Here is a 23,063-nt window from a genome sequence, read left to right as displayed (position 1 = left end):
TCCATTCACTCGCGCTACCTGTAATCAGCAAAGATTATAAACCCCACAGAACAAAATATGCAGATTTGTTACAAGGGCTGACAGACAACAATGCCTCACTACCAAGGAAGCAGAATGGCTGCCTATTACCAACACAGTTTAAGTCTTGCTCTATACATTAATAAATGTTGATTAGCTCAGTTCTCTAAGGCATCTTTTACTTCAGAGAAGCAATACACTAGGACAGGGGTTCCCAACTTTATCGATTCTCGGCTCCCTCGTTGAATCCAGGTTTTCCCCAGGTGTCCTCCCGCCGTCAAATTCTAACAAGTATACTTTGCAAAATAATTTTTTTTTTTTAATTAAAAGGGTTAGTTAGGTAAAAATAAATAACACACGTATTTAAGATCACAAAAATGTAACTGTAATTGAACAAATTAATAACACAGGTATTTAAGATCACAAAAACATACATTTCAATTCAACTGTCCAGAATTTCGAAAAAGTTTGGGAACCACTGTGATGACTAAATCTAAGAACTATAGAAGATGATGTATACCTTAAATTACACAGGCTGAGGGAGATTCCTTTTTGAAACTGTGAGAACTGAACAGGCAAAAAATGGTAGGACTATTCATGATATGGGGCACGGCGAAATGTAAATGACATTAAAAGGTACTGAAGTGTTCTTGAGCACTAAATAACATCTGGTGACATTAAAGGGAAAAGAAAAATAAGTATGGAATTTGTTTAATTGCAGTGCATGATGTATTCGCCTTTATTCCCTGATATACATGTTTAAATTATGCTCCTGTGTCCATCCCAGCCTTGTCTGAAGCACTGAGCTTTAAACTGTTTGCCACCACAGCCTCAAGCTCCACAATACAAATAATTAAAACATGTACGCAGAAGGCAAGGGGTTGACATGAAACAATCAGTACTGTTGAAAGAATTGATTCACTAATTGGCGGGCATTTTAGGGTGATGTAATGTCTGCTGACAACAGGAAAAACGTATCTACCACTCAAAGTGCGTCTCTCTTCATGTTACTGTGATGTGGGGATGGTGCTACAGCTACTCTTAGCCTGTCTCTATGCAATTCAGGGTAGTAGCAGAATCATCCACAATGACGTCAGCCGAAAAAAATACTGTCTACATATGGCAACAACAAATCAGAATAACAATCCAATGACAAAAAAGAATGAATTTCCAACTGCCATTCTGCTGCTTCTCTCCATGCCCGTCTGGACTAATATGCATGTCTAGTTTAGAGTCCTTGGGGTACTGCACTAGTAGCATCTTGCACAGGACTATGACACACAAGGACACACGCTCAGGGAGATGCAACATACTCAGCTAATGTACTCGTCTAAGAGCCAAAGGGTTTACACTCAAAAGTAATAGCTTATGTTTATAACAAAGACGTCTCTCAGGGCATCCCACTTCCTCAATCAATGAAAAGCAGATGCTTTCAATTTACTATCAACACTAAACACCCATAACGTAAACTCTTACAACTCTTGTTTACTCGTTAACTTCTCTTATTAAGAGTTTCAGCTAGGGCGGTCCAATTTTCCATAAAACTCGGGCAAAGAGGAGCTAACGTACAATACTAAAAAAGTAGCACATACAGCTTTTAGCACAACACCAGACTACTATGCCAAAACTAATCAGGTGTAAACCTCTGCAAAATATGTTTATGCTTGCACGGGGTGCAATAAAGCAAGTTTCAAGTGGAGGTGGAAAGCTGATACAGAAATAATGCCAACAGACTACCTTCCTGAATCTAGGAAGTTAAAAGGAAACAGGAAAGCACACAGAAAAGGCCCCTTAACAACAAAACAGGGGTTAGTGTACAGGCAAACGCAATTGAGTAGAAACTGTGGTGACAGTGCGGGAGGTGAGGAAGGGGCAAGTACCTGTGTTAGGTGAGTCATGGGACTGATAATACTCGCAAAAATTACTGTGGCAAAAATATTTGCTGCTGTATTGTGTACGTGTCTGAAGCGGTAGAAACACTGACCAAAGTAGGTCAACAAATAACCCACTGCTGGATATCTCAAAGTCCATCTGCTGCTCAGACTCAAATGAGCACTCCACAAGTCCAAAGGCAGCCTACATTATTCAAGTGTCACTGTAACTGTGACCCCACTAGACACCAACACATTACGCCCACAGATGCTTGCTGAGCACTGCCAATGAAGCCTTAAAAGTTGGTTTTCAGATCGCTAGCGTATCCATTGAACTCAAAATCTGAGCTGAGTTCCCTGCTGCCAGCCAGACTTTCCGTGGTACCACTGTACAAGCTCATCTGTTCCACTGCATCCTGGTTCCTCTCCTCACTGTTTTCCATAGTCCTCGGCTATGTCCACTCGTCCGTAAAACGAAATGCCACCGCCGAATGATAATTACAGCCAGTTGAGGGGCGGGGCTTTGGTGAGAGGGCGAAACAGTAGAGAAAGCAACCCACCCAGGTACTCCCAATCAGCTGGTGAAATAATTGCTGAGTGTCTACAATGGCAGATTTTGCTGAGCTGAAGTAATTTCAGAAAAGCACCTTGACTGAATGAAGACATAAGCATGGGCTGTTGTTACATGTATGATTCATTCTTGTTTTTTCACTATAATGTACTGCAATGCTATATAACCTTTAGCGCAGCCACAAAATAAACTGCGAACTAATAAGCTTAGTAACTAAGCTTATTAGTTTGTGGCGCCCCTGTGAGGAAGCTGCGGCTCCCCAGGGCGCCGCGGTGCACACTTTGGGAACCCCAGCACTAGGACACGGATATACTGATTCTCTGGTTGCTTCTTTCAAGATTCCACCCCACTCTGTCAGTCACACTACAAGTGGCATTAGACAGCAGCATCCTCTTACTACACTGTCACAGCTCAAACACTTCTTCCAAGAAATATAGCTACGTTAACTGGCATCCTATGTCATTCACTGAGTAGCACTGCATTTACTAATACAGTGTCTGATGCAGACAGATAGACACACGCACACACACACACACACACACACACACACACACACACACACACAAGCACACTCACAAATACAAACACACACACACACACACACTAAAATCTGCAATGTCCTTGACAACAGTACACATAACGTAAGGACAGAAACAATTCTTTAATTTTTCATGATTTCCTAATACTGTATTTTTGTTGCATCTCATATATGTATCTTACTGTAAACAGATCATTTTCAAAAGGTTTGCTGAGTCAAGCTCATATAAGTTTAACTAGATTTAGTTAAGGAAATGACTGCAAACTGGAAATGAATTGCAAAAACAAGGGTGGTTCTAGCTGTCCTCGCAAGTGTCCAATGTAACACCTTGAGACACAATCAAACTGCTATGCAAATAAATCATAACAACAATACATTCTTCTCACCCATTTAGTAGCCTTTCTTTGAACCACTCACATTTATCTCCTTCACCTTAAGAAGGTCTGTAAACTGTATGCAGTATCTCAAATGTGATCTAACCAAACTCCTGAGTAATGAAGTCATTACCTAAATGTTCTTGAAGTAAATTCCTCTGACAATACATACTGACATTTTTACTGACTTTCATTAACAATTTCATATACTGACTTTATAAATTCACTTTAGTACTTTTTCCTCATTAAACTGTTTTAACATCTCCCTTCACATAATTCTCAGAAGGATTTCTAGCACAGAACTGCACTACCCAATATGATTTTACACAAGATGTCCTCTCTAGGCATAGAAAGTCTCATTTCTTCATGTGTTTTTCAGGACAATCCACATCCTATCCCACAAACCACAGGCCCCATCTCTGAATAATACTGGAAGAATCAAATTATTCTTATCTGAAATGCCTGCTTTATATAATGATAAAAACTCAACCCAGTGTGTACACCTGTGTATCTCCACAAATGCACTTTTCCAAAAACAACTACTTCTCGACTTAGCCTTCTAATTTGTGTTTTTTTTTCTCACTGTTAAAGCCATCTCACCAACCCTGTACTTATTCCCATGTTCTTGGCAGTGAAATGAAAATGTCTTATTATTGTCCAATAAACTACTCATAGCAGTACATACAACCACACAAATTCTCTCCGAACCTTATGCTATTATGAAATAGATATTCTGTTTCCCAGACAGTATCCCCCAAAGCACTAACTTAAAGCACTAACTTCCATCACTAACATTCAGTATATCTACTGCTATCTCTCAACTCTCCCATGAAAAGCCATGTTCAGTAGTTAGAACTGCAAAAAAACATGTTTAACTAAGTCACAGAACACAGCTAGAAATTACTATAAAATATACCAGACAGTTTAGCAAGTGAAATATGAAATTCACTTACGTTTCAATGCAGTGCTTTGCGATGACATTGGCCCTGAAACCCAGTACTAGGAATACCACCAAAGTGGCAAGCACTGATGTGAAGAAGTTGATAGAGGAAACAAGGTAGGCATCAAAATGGCAGTTGTTGTTTCGATTGTTGTAGCTGGAGTATGCAATGACGCTGCCAAAGCCCAAGCCAAGTGCAAAGAAAACCTGAGTCGCTGCCTGCCTCCAGACCTGGATATCTCCCCAAATTTCAAGCTGAAAAAATAAATAATATCAAAATGTATGTCACTTAAACATAATCGAAAAGGAACACTGCTTGTCTTTAACAATCAATGCTAATTGCTTACTACAAAGGCCTTGAGATTCCATCCCATTATTCTGGACTGCTACAATGAAGCAGTAGTTTCATAACAATGTTGCACTTATTGCAAGTTTATGCTATTCAGCAAGTAGAATGTTCTTAGTGTTGTGTGCCTCTTAAAAGTTTACGTCTCATTTTTTCTCTTTCTCCCTCCAATTTCTCTTGTAGCGCTTTGCATTTTTCAAATATTGTATTTTTGACAGCTGACAACAATTTGTTTCAGAGTTTTATTAATCAAATGAACTGTTACCTGTTTTTTTATACCTTCAGCTTCTGAAGACTGGTTTCTTTTTCTCTGATATGGTTTGGACCTGGTAACAGATAAATTTACACTTTCTTCTTCATCATATTGAAAATAATATTTAGGGTTCTTAATCTCAAAGTGTGACTTCCTTTCTACAATTATTTATTTTTGCACTCTCCTTTAATCTTCATTTTACTTTTTCAGTGAAAAAGCACAAAGGGAGAAAAAGGAGAGTGACCCCCCCAAAAAAATATGATTAGATGAGAAATTCATTTTAGAACAAATCAACTGAACATAAATTGCATTGAGTTTTCTGTCCTTTTATGTTCTAGACTTCAAGTCTGTCTGTTCAAGGTACATAACCACATTATTCTGTACCCCCATTCCAAATCTGGTTCTGTAGTTTATAATATTTGGAACGTTAAGCAGGCATATCTCCTTGGACAACGTGTAGCACCAAAGCAAACGTATATTTTGAGCTACTATGTCTCTATTATGTGCAGCTAAGTCATTTTTCACATTTCCCTATAAAAGGGATCACTTTTATTCTTCATTCCTAATGAAAAACTAAAATCACATACATTCATCTTAACACAAACCATTTAACAATTAAAACAAAAAATATAAAAGTGTAGATAAAACATTGGACTGCCTCTGTAAACATTCAACATTATAAACTGGTACAAAAAAGCCAAGGATTTGAAATGATCAATAAATGTGGTCTGGCAGTTAATGCAGAGGACTAAAGCTCTTGACTTGTTAATAAACAGATTCCCATGTCAAGGGTACAGGGTTTGACTCTTTACACCTTCTAACCAGAGCTTTGGGGTAACTGGGAATTTGTGCTAAGCTCCTTAATGGCCTCATGGACTGCATATTCTTGGCGGCAGCTAGTTAATGATACTCAAGAATTTTGCTAAAACACCCTGATAAGAACTGGATTCTATCTTTCAGTGCAACTTATAACATTATCACGTGTAAATGATTCTTATATTGTGGTTATTTTCAACATAGCAACACAGACCTAACTTGTTTATCAAATCACCCTAATATGCCTACTTTTCCTAATATGCCTACGCTTCCATTATCATATAAACATAGCCAATGAATCACCAGTGTGTAACATGACCCATTCACTTCAATCACAAATTTACTAACACCAATAAACACACAACCAATACCTGTCTGTTATAATCAAACCCAATCCTGTAATACATATCATATTCCAGGTTGCCCTTATACAGAAATAGCCCTCTCAACAAAAGTAAAAGAACCTTATAAATTCATACAATATGCCATAAACCTAAAATGCTCGTGGCTTTACTGGTCAAAGAGAGAAATCTGTAATAGGCATACTATTCCTGGGAATCCCTTAAAGCATTTTAACTGAGCATCATGTTTGATCTCGTCAAAGTTTCATCCTTCACATTTTATACACCCCAACCTTGACTAGAGGTAGAAACACAATGAAGCTCATCACACCGATGCTCCCTTTCCATAACACTACTTAACACCTTTCAAACCCTTCATTTTACAATAAAGCTGCTAGTCAGCCAGATGCAGTTCATAAGTGTTTTCAGAGACATAAATGAGTCGTATTAGTAAACAATATTACAGAGCCTCAAGTCGGTTAAGGTAAGCAGACTTCATCTGGATAAAGAAAATCATCTTCTAGCTTCTCTTGGCTGCTATAAAACAAACCTTAATACAGTCAGTCCTAATACCACCTCAACATTCTAGTCACCGACAAAAACCAAAATAAAATTACCAGCTTTTAGTAAACGTCATACAAATCATTGTATCACCTTAATCATTTCTCACAGTCAAAATAAGCATTCTCATATAATCTCATCTCTTCTCAAAGATCAACATATCACACTTATGAGTACTATTGCATCACTTATTACAATGCCTCTCAAAATTCTTCTCTTGGACTCAGCTGAAACAGGTAGGTTATAGAAGCAGGAAGAGTACAGAAAAGTCAGTGATTTGAAATGGCCACATACATGTGGTTAAATGTTTATTATAAACAGAAATGCAAATAATCTCACTTTGAGAGGAAACTATATCAAACTATTAATATCACTAACATAGACACACACTTCACTCATCAAACATCATACATGAAATGTTGATCTTAAAATATGTAGCTTATTTTTATCCAACTATCAAAAAACACTAATTTTATACAGGAATTCTGAAAAATCATCAATAATATTAACGCTTGTAGCAGTAATTCCTTGATTTATACTCAGCTCAGTTAAAGGTGCTCTCAAATTTTTTTTAATTCATCAGATAATACCTACATAAATATACAGAGGCCTAATAAAAAAATTCCCACCACTTGTATAGCAAGCTATCCCCCAACCATGATATCAGTGTAAGAATATTCATAAATAACCACTGAACCTACATTTGGGGGAACTAACTTTTAAACAGAAAAACTGAAATACTTGACCTCTTTTCTGTTCTACATTTCACACATAACAGGCCTTGTGCGTCTCTTCTTGTCAGATTCCTAGTCTGACAGTCCAAGGAATATGGTAAACTTTGTCTTCGGCCATTGCTGAATGTGAGTTAGTAAACATCTGCTTGCCAATAAAAAAATCTTAATCACTCTATGAAATGAAAGGCTTATACTTGATTTTATGTCTGCAATTCTCTTTAATCACCACCACAAACTGTGATCTTTGCAGCAAGGCAGTTTAAAAAAAAAACATGAGCCACAAACTGCACAATCCTCAGTTGCAAATTTTTTCTCTAGTTGCCAAATCTGCCATAAACTTGTTCCTTTTCATACCATCGAAAAACTAAAAGTTAGTCCAGGTTTCCCAGTAGTTCTTCCAGCTGCAATTAATGGCAATCAATCAAAAATCAATCAATAAGTCTTCTGAATTCCCAAAGGTTTCTTAAAAAATCCACTCCAGACAGTTCGAACACCATTATTGCTAGTTGGTCTGTTGCTCTACTGAATACTTAGCCCACAGGGAAGTGCCCCGCTGAGGTTTGGGGTTGCCTTTTTTTTGTTACATTGAGTTCATGTCATCCAAAAATGGAAAATGTCAGTGTGGGATGCAGATTCCCCATAAGGATTGTCACAAACAGTATATTTTTTTATTTTGGTACTTCCTACGACCACGCCTCTTGTAGTATCATTAAAGCATTTGTGCCTAAGACACTCAGAAGCTGTTTGTCATTCCTGGCCATTTATCTTGAAAACCAATGGCTTAAACAGTTAGCCCAGGGTACCATGGCAGAATCCTTTAACCCCAAGATATTCCCACTAGGTAAGAAGAAGGCCAAGAAGTCTCAGCCAAATACTTCAGCTGTCCAGCCTCCACCAAACATTCCTCTAGAAGCAAGTAAAATCTCTGTAGGTCGTTCGGCATCTACATCAGATACTTCTGTCACAAACCCATTGGTAGCTAGCATGAAGCCATCTTTTTGCACGTCCTCTGAGGCTTTTCAGGTGTCTGCTCCAGACGTCGAGGGGGAACTGCGGTTGATTATCTCGAAGGGGCCTAGTGGGATTCCGCAGATTTATTTATTTATTTGCAGTTGGTTTACCAGGATAGTCCACTGGGCCAAGATGAACCCGTTTTCAATGGAGTCCTGGGAAGAAAAGCTCCAGAAACAAGGTTACAATAGGTTTTAGATAGGATTACAATATCTACAAATTATACAGCTTAGAGCATAACATTTCAGGTAGTACATACTGGTGAGAAACACTACAGATGATACAGACTAGAAAAGGAAACATTTCAATAGAAAAAACTGAGAAGCTATTATATCTTAGGAAGCTAGCAAATAGGAAGCAAAATAATACATTTTTTATAATTAGCTTAGTAAGTACAAGGGGGGAATGTATGAGTTAGGAGAGGCAGTAACAAGGAAGTTCCCAGAAAGGAGGGGGAAAGAGAAAGATATAGATCAGGGAGAAGGTTCTGGGTTCTCTTATCGAATCTCTCCAAGTGTTAGAACCTCCTTTGACATATACCCCTGCTAAATGGCTTACAGGACCAGATTCCTTGGATGAGTATTCAGTGTCTGATGAGGGGTCTTTGTTCTACTCTTCACAGATGCCTTCACCTTTAGCTTATGGTTTTGATGAAGAGGAGTTTGTTGGCCCAGACTCTCTTTTTGAGAAATTGTTCTTTAGGGACTCAGTTGCCAGGATGATCGAATACTTTAAGTGGGATTCTTCTCAAGTGTCTAGTATTCAGAAGAGATATTATGAGCTGCTTCAGGTAGATACTCCTAAACCATGGGCAAGTCCTCCTGTGTTGGCTGCCTTGTTAGAAACTTTCATTGCTGCTTCCAAGTCTCCTGATTCTCTGTCTCCTGCTCCTAAGAAACCTGACAGGTTCTATAAGGTTCCAGAGGATTGTCAATTTTTACTTAAACGTCCTTCTGCTGATCCTGCTGTGGTGTCAGTCTCTTCTGACAAACCTTCTAAGCTTTTGCCCTCTTCCAAACTTTTGCCTTCTAATGAGGATAGTAGGACAATGGAGAAAGTTTACACTGCTTCTACTTTGGCCTTTAGGGCTGTTAATTACCAGACCCACATGACCAAGTATGCTCTGGCTTTGACTGCTCAGGCTTGTCAGATTATTTCTGACCTCCCTGACTCTAAAGGCAAACCCTCTGCCTTATCTATTTTAGGTTCTGCTTCTCATGTGTCTCTCCACTCTATTAAATGTAGCTATGATGCTGTTCATACTTCGTCCAGGGCTGAGGCTTTTGGGTCTGTCATGAGGTATTATTCTTGACTTATTCTCCAGTCTCTGCCTGAGGACATTAAGGCCAAGTTGATGGATGCTCCTTTGGATAATAAAATGTTTTTGGGATTGCTGCTGCTGACATGTTTAAGTCTCTTCAAGAGAAAGGCATAGCCTTGCAGGACCTTAAACATATTTCTGTCTCTCCTATCCCTAAGTTCCAGAGGAATTAGCCTTCAAAATCTGCTTTGGTTCACAGGCAACCCCGCCAGGCTTCCAAGGGCAGGAAGGATGGTGAGTGCGCCCCCTCTGCTAAGGCGTCTCTGATTTTTGTAACCCAGAAGCCTCCTTTATCTGATAAACCTGCTTCTTTTTGACAGTTCACCTCCCCCCTTCTTTTAGACCAGCTTCCGTTGTCCCTTCTGCTTTCCCTTTGTCTTCCAAATTGGTGTATCATCACTTCAGGCTCTTGTTTTTTTTCTATCATCCATCAGGATTACCTCATGGTATGGAGGTCTATCCCTCATTTTTCGGGGATTCCTCAACTTCCTCTAGAGCAACTTCCTCATTTCCTGGAGGTTCTAGGATTCCTGATGAACCAAGGAACAATTCTACCTGTCCTCCCTTCCCAAGGGGAAAGGATTTTTATTCCAGGACAGTCCCGGTTCCACAAAAGGACTGCACTTTGAGACTTATTCTGGATCTCACCCAGCCAAACACCTTTCTCAAAGTCCCTTCTTTTTCAATGCTTACTCTTCAAACCCGGTTTCCTATTTTATTTCCCCATGGCTTTGCCTGATGTCTTTGCATCTAAAAGATGCTTACCTTCATATCCCTATTCATCCTCTTTTCAGGAAGTTTTTTACATTTATCTAAATCTTCCTTTCATTTTCAGTTATCTGTTTTGCCCTTTGGCCTCTCTACTGCCTCAGTGGTATTCACCCAATGCCTAGCTTCTGTGATTGCTTTCTGCAGGCTCCAAGCCATTCCGATTTTTCCATATCTAGATGACCTGTTGTTTCAGGTGCTTCTTCTCTGTCACCTGTTACAGGATCTGGAGTTCACCATCTCTCTTCTTCAAAGTCTGGGCTTCACTGTCAACTTCCAAAAGTCCATCCTTACTCCCACTCAGGATCATGTGTATCTGGGATGCAGGTTTCAGACAGTGCCAATGATGGCTTTTCTTCCATCTCCAAAAGTTTGGTCACTGACAGCCTTCTTTCAGTCTCCTATTCCTCTGACTGCCATCCAGTTGTGGAGTTTCTTTAGACCCTGGGATTCAGGGCCTCTTCTATTCCAATGCTTCTTCTTGCCAAACTGCATATGCTTCAATGGTACGTCAAGACAGTTTGGCTGCAGGACTGTCACCCTCTGGATTTCAGTGGTACCTCTCCTTCCCTGTTTAAAGAAGGAATTCAAGTGGTGGATTCAACCATTTGTTCTCAACCCAGGGTGGCCATTTCAGCCTCCAGTCTCTTGTCAAAAACTGTTCACCTATTCCTCATACATGGGGTCAGGGGTGTGGAGGGTGAGGCTTCTGTTGGTCACCTGAAAGTTCAGAGTCTCTCACCTCCCATCAGAAGTCGGATCATATCAGCATCACAGAGATGACAGCTCTGATTCTGCCCTTCAAGCTTTTCACCCATGCTCTCTCCAGGGCCCTTGAAGGTGTACACAGACAACAATACAGTGATATGGTATGTCAACAAGCAGGGAGGCACAAAATTGTACCTCCACTGAAGGATGGCTCTTCATGCTTGGGAGGTATCTCTCAGTTATCAGTTAACTCTTCAGGTAGTACACATTCCATCAGAGCACAATCTGTTGGCAGACTCTCTGAGCAGGCCCAAAACACAGGCTCAAGAAAGGATGATTCACAGAGATGTGCTTCTAGACATTATCCATTGGTGGGGTAATCCTCAGGTACATCTTTTTGCCTCCCCTATGAAAAGGCAGCTTCCTCTCTTCTGTTTCAGACTGCCATGCCATCTGACATGGAAGATATCTAAGGCCATTTCTTTTTGCAATACTTTTCATGGCAATCTTGGTCTACTTCTATTACAGCTCATTCCACTAGGGCCGTTAACTCTTCCAGTGCCTTCTTCAAGGGGATGGAATTCCATCCTTGAAGCTGCTACTTGATCTTCAATGAATACCTTTACTAAGCATTATAACTTGGACAGCTTTTCTAGGGCTATAACAGGTTTTGCTGAAACCATTTTATGTGGGTTTATTGAGTGCTTTTCTCAGCCTTTCACCTCCTATTCTGTTTCTTGAGCCTTTTTTTTTTTTACTCTCCCTTCTGTTTAGGATACTGCAACAGTGATACAGAAGGGCATAGTACAGTTGTATAAAATTTTACCATAACAGTACATGTCCTTCTCTTCAATGTTAAAGTATTTGCTCCCTTCCTCCAACCCCCTCTTGTTTATCCTGGTTTTTATTTTATATTCCCTTCTGGCTGAGGGGTTCCCCTTTTCTTCTGCATTTTTCTTTCTGGATGTGGATGCAGTGGTGCAGTGGTAGTGTTGTTGCTTCACAGCAAGAGGTCCTCTGATTCGATTCTTGGCTGGGGAGCCTTCTGTGTGAAGTCTGCATGTCCTCCCTGTGTTTGTGTGGGTTTCCTCCAGGTGCTCTGGTTTCCTCACATGATATAAATACATGCATCCAGAGCATTTCTTCCTGGGACTCCACTAAAAATTGCCTTTGTTCCAAGTTGGACTTTCCCTTTTAACAAATGTTAAATAAATAAATAAATAAATGTGCATGGATATCTTTGTCCTATGGATACTGTTCTGTTATGGGCCAATTCAGTTCTGGGTAGCTGTGTCCATACATCTCTTTTATGCCCTACATTCTGTGCAGGAAGCATAAATGTGACATAAGGGGCATACAAGATCATTAGCATTCGTATAGTGGCTGAGCATTGGGCTGCACTGGGCAGGAGATCCCTTCTGTTTAGGATACTGCAAAAATGAAGACCACTATCTTGTCCATCAGTCTCAATAGGTTTATTTGAATTTCAGAACACATCTGTTTTAAGGGTAAAACAGTAACATATTCCTCTCACAAAGAATTACAGCTATAATTTTTGGAGCCCTATAATTGTTCAGCATATCTCATTAACACACTGAAAAGCTGCCACAGCTCATGCATAACCATATCTAATGCTATTCCAGAATCTTTCATACAGGTTCACATTCTCAATTTTTTGCTTTTCTGCTTAATGCTCTGACAAAGCTATACAGTAAACTACATTTTCCATATCTTTTTCGATTATCCTCCTCTTCCATATTTTATTTTATTTATTATTTATTTTACATTTGTTTACCAGGAAAGTCCGACTGGAGAAAATGTCCTTTTTCAGCTGAGGCCTGGGGAGTAAAGCTCCACATTTATAAATAACAATATAAAATGTACATATACAAATATTTATTTATTCTCAGATAGAAATACAAAATGAAAATACATGTTATACATTTCACTGATATCATATAGTCCAGATAGGATACAAAGGGCGCCAGTACTGTGACTGTAGGTAGAAAACTAGCAAGGTAAGTATACATATGCTTAGTAGGGGTATACTATTCAAATACAAAAATAAATAAATAAATAAGTTGTATTCCTTTAGCTGCCTTAAGACATCCACTTCCTAACCGGGGTTTGTGATATTTTATTAGTTCTTACAATAGTTTCATGATAATTAGCCAAACTACTAGAACCAAACATGTCTCACTTAACTGAGTTTAACTATTAAAAACATACCAATAATGTAAATAGCATCACTTCAACTGACTACCTCATATTCTTAAAGCACCACAAGCTATTGATAAATTCTTTAGAAATTAGCTTGTTCCAGTAAATATAAACTCTAGATGCTCAGCATAGAACTTTGCTATTAATGGACTGCTCTATAAAATACCTCTAGTTCTTTTAATTACATGCCTCATACTCTTATTCAAACAACATGTTTTGTGACAGTATCATCCTTATAAGACAATTCAATCCATCATACAAATAGTAAAGTCTCAATATCCCGTCTAATTTGGTCTGTATCATAACCACGTTCTATAAATTTGTTAAACAAACAATGACATGCAATATGCAGATATCGTCTACAGGTTTAACATACAGACTTGACAACGATACGGCTCTATTATAATGTCACCATGTTATCCAGAAATGAAAATTAATCCGTATTACATGCATGTTCAAAAGAAATATTTGTGCTTATTCAATGAATGTAGAAACTGCTCTAAAATAACCCTTATCATTGTGCCATACAAATATAAATTATCAAGATAATGATAGTACAGTGGTTAAGCTATTTATTAATGGATTGCATTACAACTTACAAGGGCTTCAGACACAACATAAACTGGCATACATAGAAGGAGGTTAGTGTAATATACTGCTGTGCCTTTAACCAGATAAATCATTATTAAACAAATACATTTATATGTAGTATAAATGACATCAGCGAAACAAGCAATTCTACTTTAAAATTAGGAAAATCAGTTTTATATATACTAATACCTGACTCAGAGTTTCTTAACTATTAGTGTATGAAACACCTTCATATAACGTCTTATCTGACACCACCAAAACATCATTTACTAGAATGTGCAATTTTTAAGAAGCTTCAAGAAATCTGCAGTTATCGCCTATATATAAAACAAAAATACGTACTAATTGCTGCAGAAAATAATCTAAATACTGTGAAACTTTTCAGTCAGCCATCTCTGTCCACAAAATACAGGAGTATAGGGCACACATTTTTCTCTTGTAAATTTTAAGAAAGCTTATGTGGAAATAGCTGCTTTTGTAGATGTGAAAGCACAACGGTACGTAGATCAATGGTATTATCATTGTTTAAACTTAACTGTAACATATCTGTATTGACATTCAAATACTCAAACTGTTCATGTTCTTTTAACTGACATCAAGTTTGTTCTGTATAAAAACTCAACAAAACTGTTCCATTCAATGTGGTACAACCCCCCCAGGGAGGGAGGACTGTGCTCCCTCGCTCCTACTCCCCCTTCCTTAAATATATAATTTTCAGCCACCTGTCTTAGATGACAAAACTATACCTAATTAAATCTCCTGTACCCACTCCTACGTCAATTAATAATGCTAATTCAGATCAAAAGTAATATCCCCTTTCCCTTAACATCCAATATTGAAATTATTCATTAAACTGTTCAGTGCCTGACTTGTATACAAGTTAAATTAAATTATCTATAATCTATCCTTGTTTCTTGGGCAACAGTCACGCAACTCTCTTCCCACTAGCTTTTCACATGGGAGGACAGACCCACAATAGAGCGGAATATAAAAAGCATTTAAATTAGAAATTTCACATTTCTCTCAACCACTAAACTTTTAGGTGTAACAATCAACCACAACCTTAACTTTGATTCTCACATTAACTTAACCATTAAATCAGTTAATAGAAAACTAGGTTCCCTTTACAGGATTAAACCTTTACTTACTCCTTTAGCTAGAACTACCATCGCCCACAAACATCTTATCTCCACCCTCCTCTATGCCTCCCCCATTTATACTAACCTATCCAAAAGTAACCTCAATAAACTGGCAACCTCCTATTATAGCATTGCCAGATTTGCCACTGGCTCCCCATTTAGAACCCACCATTGTCAAAATCTTAAACCACTAGGATGGCTGGAACTGCATAATCAGCTTCTATTTCAGCAACTTACTATCAGCTAAAAGATTTTACATCATCCCAGTAATACTCCAATACTCTGTAGCCTTACCACCCCTTACAAAAATCTTAACCCTACGCTCAGCTAATAAATTATTAGTAGCCATCCATAAATCCAACAATAAATCAGGTGACAGGCTTCCCAGTGAACTATCATCTCTTTCTTCAACACCACTTTTCAAGAAGCAACTAAAAACATTCCTTAAAACACAATGGCTATGTCCGTGTACCAACCCGGACTAATACCCTCCTTCTTTCCATGTCCTTATCTCATCTTTTTCTGCCCTCTTTGCATACCTCTCTCCTGACCTTGGATAGTGGGACCAGTAAGCTTACTGAATGCTGTTTTTAGCCTAGTCTTCCTGGGAAACTATCCCCGAGTATAAACCCACAAAATAACTGTTCTACATGTGTATACCATGTACATATTTGCTATTTTTTTCACTTGGTTTGTAGAATTTGAAAGCTACCTAAAATCATGCTAACTAGAGTGCTCTTTGTTATCTCTCAGAGTATATTACTTGCTAGCCTTCTCTATGATGAATATTAAGCTCGCTACTGTGTGAATTGGTTTTTTTTTTACCTCTTTAATTACTTTTTATCTCTTTCTCTCTTGTAATAATGCCAGCTCATCTTGTATCGGACACTCATGTAAATTGTTTTTTGTTAGTCTATTGTTGTAGTGCACCTTTATGTAAGTCATTATTATCATTGTTATTTCTTTTGCAATCTATTAGCTTAATGGAGCTCATCTCCACGGGCCTCTACTGAAAATGGACATGTATCCAGTTGGACTAGCCAGCGGTCAACAAATGTAACATAAAATAAAAATAAAATAAACTATTTTGGAAAGTCTCTGTCACTTCTGTTTCCACAGGTCCCGAGTTTTTAATCTTCCACTCTCTACCACTTAGTATTTTATTTTACTACAGTATTATTTAAGATGTACTAATAGGTATCTGCAGCTGGACTTTCACACTTATTTTCTATTAAGAAAATTAAATGAAGATAATTTCTTCTTTGTACAGTGGCATCTGAACTATTTGTTTATTGGTTTCCATTGGCAAAATTTTAAGTGACCAAAACCAACTCTGTCTGTTATTTACCTAGTCTTTCCACTTAAACACTGGAAGCTTAAAATCTCTCAAAAATACACTGAGAGCTATAAAAATGAATTTGTTGAAAGTCTACTACAGACAAGGGAGCCTGCAGACAGGTACAAGGGGGTGCACCCTGGAATGGGCTGGCCACAAAATTAATTTTCTTTTTCTTTTTTTTTAAAGGCATTCTTCTTTAAGAATGCTCTTTGTGTCCAGTCGCACAGACTGTGTGTGTGTGTGTGTGTGTGTGTGTGTGTGTGTGTGTGTGTGTGTGTGTGTGTGTGTGTGTGTATATATATATATATATATATATATATATATATGTATGTATGTATATATATATAAGAGGGAGGTAGCATACCCCTCTGCTGTCCAGGTTTTTGCAGAATATCCAGATTTTTGCCCCATATTCCTCCTAAAAAGGATTGAAGTTGCTAAATAATAACAGACATTTGAGTTTTAGATGTCATATCCTTTAGAGAAATGCATGCCAACACAAATCCTGTTATTCTAGCAAGTTCATGAGAGCAATATTTGTAATCTGTCCCTATTTATTTTAGGCTTTGTCCAAATTTCTTGCATTAAGAGGTTGAGGTGTGTGTGTGTGTGTGTGTGTGTGTGTGTGTGTGTGTGTGTGTGTGTGTGTGTGTGTGTGTGTGAGAGAGAGAGTGAAATGCCCTAGCTGGAGTTAGCAAGTGGAATGTATTTTCAAGTGCATTTTCAAGGAATTGTGAGCTTCAGGGGAAGAGAAGTTTACTGCTGCTCATGCTAAATCTGCTTAAAATGTGCAACTGTTTTGTTTAGCAAATGGTATCACTATTGTGGCACAGAATTTTAAAGCAGTGTTAGTAGCACAGTAGGTAGCATACTTACATCTTGATGTACTGGGCTGTGGGTTCTACTCTCACAGCATGTAGATTTGTATTTTAAGGGAGTGGGGTGCTGCAGTCCTGAGTATGCCCTCCTTTGGATAAGATGCCTAGTAACTAAGAACCTGTTTTTCAGTTGCCACCCATTCCCTATTGCAATATACCAGCTTACCGTTTTTTTAATGTAACATAGGCAATTTACTCTTTAAGGGCATCAGGCACTGAATTTGTACATCAAACACTGAAATATAAAGTTATTTTCTAGCAACAACCTCTTCATTAGTTTCTTATCTTATTAACGTGGAATTATTCAGATGACTTTTACTTCTGCAGAGGTTGCATATACCGAATGATATTGGTGGATTGTAATGACAGAAGTTTGAGTGGACTTTTATAGTTAAAATGTTCTGAACTGGGCAGTTTGTCATTATTGGTTCATATGTTTTGTTTCATTGCTTTCTGGAAAAATGTTCAAAACTAAATTTAAAACACACTCTAACAAATGTTTCTGTATTATACAAGGGATATAATTCAATTATATATTATAATTAATACAATCAGGAAGATGAATCAAAGAACGTTTTGCATGGTCCTAAAATGTATGCAAGGGGCCTATGATTTGAAAACAGCCTGAAGGTAAACTTAACCTGCCACTGGCCAGATGCATTTTCTCTGAATGTGGGTTTCAATGCTGTTTCAGTGAATGTGAGTTTCAAAGGTAAAGAAGTTTTAATGTGAAGTTTGTTTTCATTGTACAACTATTGCTTTGTTTAGCAAATATCTGTCAGTGTTTGTGCTATAAAATTTGAAATAAAAGTTGTAAATTAAATCCAAATACCTGCAATCATTGTAGAAGTAAAGCATAAAACAGTATGCACACAGAGTTTTGAACAGTGTATACAGCAACTGGAGAGAAATAAATACGTAATGGAACACTGGAATGGCTGCATGTGGGGGGGCGGCTCTGGGTTTGCACCCCCCCCTGCAAAAAATACGGTGAGCTCCCTTGACTACAGAGCTTACACCTGACAGGGAAGAGTTAGAGATATTCACACCTCAAAATGTGTATTCATCCCTTTAAATTCCAGCCTCTGTTCCTCAATTTGTGTATATAACTCTATGTTTGTCTAAAAAAAAACTGAATTCTACTTTTGCTGTCCTGTGTAACCAATGAAAGGATTTTTTTTTTATTTGGAGGCCTACAGTCTAGTACCATGCCACTTTAATTTCTCCATTTCTTTTGGGTTTGTAATACCATGACAGAAATGTGGATTTGCCCATGTAATTGAAGGTTTGTAAAGTGTTGCAAATATAAATAAGTTCATGGGTTCATTGCAGAGTACTAGGCTAATGGCTCAAGAGCTTTTACAAGCCTAGCCATTGTTACCCAGATTTTTGATACTCAAGGACTAGAGGATGGCTTAAGTTTGTGCCTATACCTTTGGATATATTACAAACTATTCCTGTCCATACGGGACATAGGCACCACTCCAGGAGTAAATTTATGATTCCCCATCCATTGATCCAAACTGCATTTGAAGGGGGTCAGGGAAGGGCTCTGCTTCTCATGAATACGTAGCCTGTTCCAGAGGAGTAATCTCTGAGACACATATCTGTCTGTCTAGCATGTCTTGCTCACATCATAGGCAAGGCTTAGATCCTTGGATTGGGTAATCCTTGTTCTGTTTGTTTTGTGAATGTGTAACAGTTCCATCAGGACTAGATTTGAGTGTGCCTTGTAGGTTAGGCATACATCACCCCTTAATAGTCAGTAGGAAACAGAGTAAAGATACTGGGCTTTTAGGTGATCCACATAGAAAGTACAGTTGTGTACCTACCATAAATGTAGATGTTCGAGTGTATTCACTGTTGCAGTCATTACAGTTGGGTTATCCTGCTGGCAGGCTACCCGCAGTTGGCCCGAGTTCCAAAGTCTAGGTCCGGCGTCGGTTGCTGTCGCCTCCTCCCTGACGTCAGTGCGCCAGGGGTATAAAAGATGCAGCCAACGCTATTTTCTTCAGTTTTTCTTGCCCCAGATGTCAGGTGCCCCTAAAATGGTAGGATCAATTATGCCAATAAGCATGCATACAGAAAAAACAACTTTTCCTTCATCTACAAGCAAATACATCACATAGGTTGTATAGAATAGAGAAGTACAGATACGTTCCAGCAAGGAAAAGGGGGATGGTGGGAGGGTAACCTGGACTGCAACAGTGAATGCACTCGAACATCTACATTTATGGTAGGTACACAACTGTACTATGTTCATCGTGTTTCACTGTTGCAGTCATTACAGTTGGGTTGAATCCCAAAGCTAAGGTTGGGAGGCTGGTGCTAAATAGGATTAGGAGCGGCTATCAAACCCTGCAGAACTGCAGTGGCAAAGCCTGCCCTTGATTTAGAGTAGAGAGGTAAGTGATAGTGCTTTGTAAAAGTATGCACTGAACTCCAAGTTGCAGCCTCTAAGATGTCTTTGGTTGGTACTCCTCTGAGAAAGGCTGCTGAAGTGGCTGCTGCTCTGGTTGAATGTGGCCTAATGCCCATAGGCACTGATTTGCCATGCTGAGAATAGCAGAAATGAATGCAGTGGCCTATCCACTTTGAAATAGTCTGTTGTGAGATAGGATTTCCTTGTGATCCTGCAGCACATGCCACTAAAAGTTGTTCAGTCTTTCTGAAAGCTTTGGTTCTGTCCAAGTAGAAGCGTAGCTGCCTGTGAATGTCCAAAGAATGCAAAAGTCTCTCACCTTTATTCTGTGGGTTTGGGTAAAAGGTAGGCAAATGAATAGTTTGGTTAAGGGCCACACTGGACACTACCTTAGGCATAAATGTAGGGTATGTCCTCAGAGAAACCCTGTCAGGATGGAAAATGATAAAAGGTTCCACAGCCATGAGTGCCTGTAACTCTGAGACTCGTCTAGCGGAGGTTATTGCTAGGAGCAGAGCTGTTTTCCAGGATAAAAATTTTATATCAGCTGCAGAGGCTGGCTCAAAAGGAGGTAGTGTGAGTTTTTCCAAGACATAGTTGAGGTCCCATGCAGGTATTGGTGCTCTCCTTGGAGGTCTTATGTTTTTGGCCCCTCTGAGGTACTGCCTTAGTAATGGATGAGAAAAAATAAGTGGTTCTGTATTGTAATGAGCTGAAATGGCAGAGGCATGAATTTTAATTGATGAGAAGGAAAGGCCTTTATCCAGCATCTCAGTTAAGTATTGCAAAATCTGAGGAATATTTGGAACAATCGTGTCAATACCTTGTGCCTGGTTCCAAGCACAGAATCTCTTCCATTTTTCTGCATAAGATTTTCTGGTGCAAGGCCTCCTGGCCTCCAAAATAACATCCATCACTGCTTTAGAGAGAGGTGTGTCTTGAATGGCTACATTATCCGCCATGCTGCCAGGTTTATGGTCCTGAGTTGGCTGTGCAGTATCTGACCGTCTTGTTGGGTCAATAAGTGAGGAATTTGAGGTAATGTCCAAGCTGCACATTGAGACAAGCTCTTTAGGATTGGGTACCAGTGCTGGCGGGGCCAGTCTGAGGCAATCAGTATCATTTTTGGCTTCTCTTGTCTGACCTTTAGGAGTACCTTGGGGAAGAGAGGCAGTGGAGGAAAGGCATATACTGTTAGGTTTTTCCAGCTGAAAGATGGTGCATCCACTTTCCATGCTTGCTTGTGATAAGTCTTTGTGCAGAATCTCTGTAGATGGCAGTTGTGAGGGGGGGCAAATAGGTCTATGTCCGGGCATCCCCAGTTTTTTGTTATCATGCTGAAGACTTGTGGATCCAATTTCCACTCGTGGGGATCCATTAGGTTTCTGCTTAGTTTGCCTGCCAGAGTATTTATCCTTCCTGGCAGGAATTCTGTTTGCAGATGTACTTGGTAAGTCAATGCTGTGTCCCACAAGTTCATGGCTAGTCTGCAGAGGGAGTAGGAATGAGTGCCTCCCTGCTTGTTTATGCACCACATGACTGTAGTATTGTCCAACTTTATCAGTAGTTGTCCTGGATGAAGTAGATCCTTGAAGGTTGTCAGGGCATTCTGAACAGCTAACATCTCTTTTTGATTGATATGTAGATGCATTTGACTTGTGGACCATGTGCCCTGAATACATCTTCCTGCCATATGGGCCCCCCAGGCATAATCTGATGCATCTGTTGTCAATGTCTGCCTGGCTGTGGGTAAGGTGAATGGCTGTCCCGTGTTGAATGACAGGCTTTTGCCCGCCATCAAAACTCCTGTTGCAGGCAGGGAATGAGGGTAATTATTGTTTCCCGGCTGTGGCAATGTTGAGTCCAAACACATTTTAGATACCATTGAAGTTTCCTCATATGCAGTCTTGTATATGGAATTAGCAGAATGCAGGATGCCATGAAGCCCAAAGCCTGCAGAATTTTTCTTGCAGATATATGGGTCTTTGTTGCCAACATTTTGAAATAAGTAGTCAGTTATCTGTGTTTGTCTGGCGTGAGACAAGCCATCTGGGAAGTTGTATTTAAGCTTGCACCCAGGAATATTCTCTCTTGAGAGGGTACGAGTTTTGATTTCTTTTCGTTTACTGCGTACCCTAGACCTGTTAGTAACCATTTTACAAATGCCAGATGCTGTAGTAGAGTGTCCTTGTTCTCTGCTTGAATAAGGCAGTCGTCCAAGTAAGGATACATTTGTATTCCTCTTTGTCTGCAAAATGCAATCACTGGTGCCAGGCATTTTGTGAAGACCCTGGGCGCAGTAGATAAGCCAAAGGGCAGTGCAGAGATTTGGTAGTGCTTTGAGCCAACTATAAATCTGAGGTATCTTCTGCATGATTGTCTGATTGGGACATGCATGTATGCCTCTTTTAGGTCTAAAGTCACAAGCCAAGCCTTCTTGCCCAACATGGGCAGAAGCTGCTGCAGAGTTAACATTTTGAATTTTGGAATATCCAGGAATGTGTTTAGGATAGACAGGTCCAGTATTGGTCTCCAGGCTTTGTCCTTTCTGGGTACCAAGAATAGCCTTGACTAAAATCCTAGTCCCTGCTCTTGCTATGGTACTTGCTGAATGGCTCTCATGTCCATGAGGGATGAGACTTGTTTTTGTGCCTCTGCCCAATGATTGCGTGGCAGGTCTGGCATACCGTTTGGCCTTGGCAGGGTGTGAAAGTGGAACCTGTAGCCTTGAGATACGATATTTAAGACCCATTTGTCCTGGGTGATCATGTGCCAATTTTGTGAAAAAAGTGCTAGCTTTCCCCCCCCAAAGGAGCTGCCAGAAGATAAGTGCTTGGTGCTGGCAGGGGAAAGTCATTGAGACTGTTTCCTTTATGGCTGTGATTTTTCCTATCCGCTTTTGGAGGTAGAAGCACCCCATTGTTTAGGCCTGTATGAGCCTTGGGGCTGTGATCTGCCTCTGGGGCATCTTTATCTGCCTCTTTGTGGCCTGTCTGACACTGGAAAGGACCAATTCTTTGTAGGCCAGTTCCTGCTAAATCTGGGAGGCTGTACCTGTAAGAAATCCTTCACTGTTTGCATAGATTTAGCTTTGTCCTCCATTTTCTTCAACACTTCTTCTGCTTTAACACCAAACAAGGTATCATGTTGTAATGGAGCATCTAAAAGTTTTGCTTTAACATGATCAGGCAGATTCTGTTCTTTTAACCAAGCATGCCTCCTAATGACAGAACCTGTAACTGCGGCCCTGCAGGAGGCCTCTAGAGAATCAAAACCACATTGCAAAGTATGCTTTCCCACTTG

At 39.4% G+C, this 23,063-nt stretch overlaps 1 protein-coding gene across 3 annotated transcripts in view; it reads right to left on the bottom strand.

Moving 5' to 3' along the window:
• Positions 1 to 23,063, bottom strand: part of LOC122791582 (sodium-dependent neutral amino acid transporter B(0)AT2-like) — a 734,235-nt gene that overhangs the window by 137,210 nt on the left and 573,962 nt on the right. For all 3 annotated transcript variants that reach the window (XM_044059347.1, XM_044059350.1, XM_044059349.1), the window contains exon 9: positions 4,326 to 4,567. In XM_044059347.1, coding sequence (XP_043915282.1) covers positions 4,326 to 4,567 — 242 coding nt within the window. The remainder of the gene's footprint in view (positions 1 to 4,325; positions 4,568 to 23,063) is intronic.

The sequence above is a fragment of the Protopterus annectens genome, chromosome 17.part0 (assembly GCF_019279795.1).
Source record: "Protopterus annectens isolate FY-2018-M chromosome 17.part0, PAN1.0, whole genome shotgun sequence".
NCBI lineage: Eukaryota > Metazoa > Chordata > Ceratodontiformes > Protopteridae > Protopterus > Protopterus annectens.
Note: the sequence above shows the minus strand (reverse complement) of the source record. Positions and strands in the feature narration are given on the sequence as shown.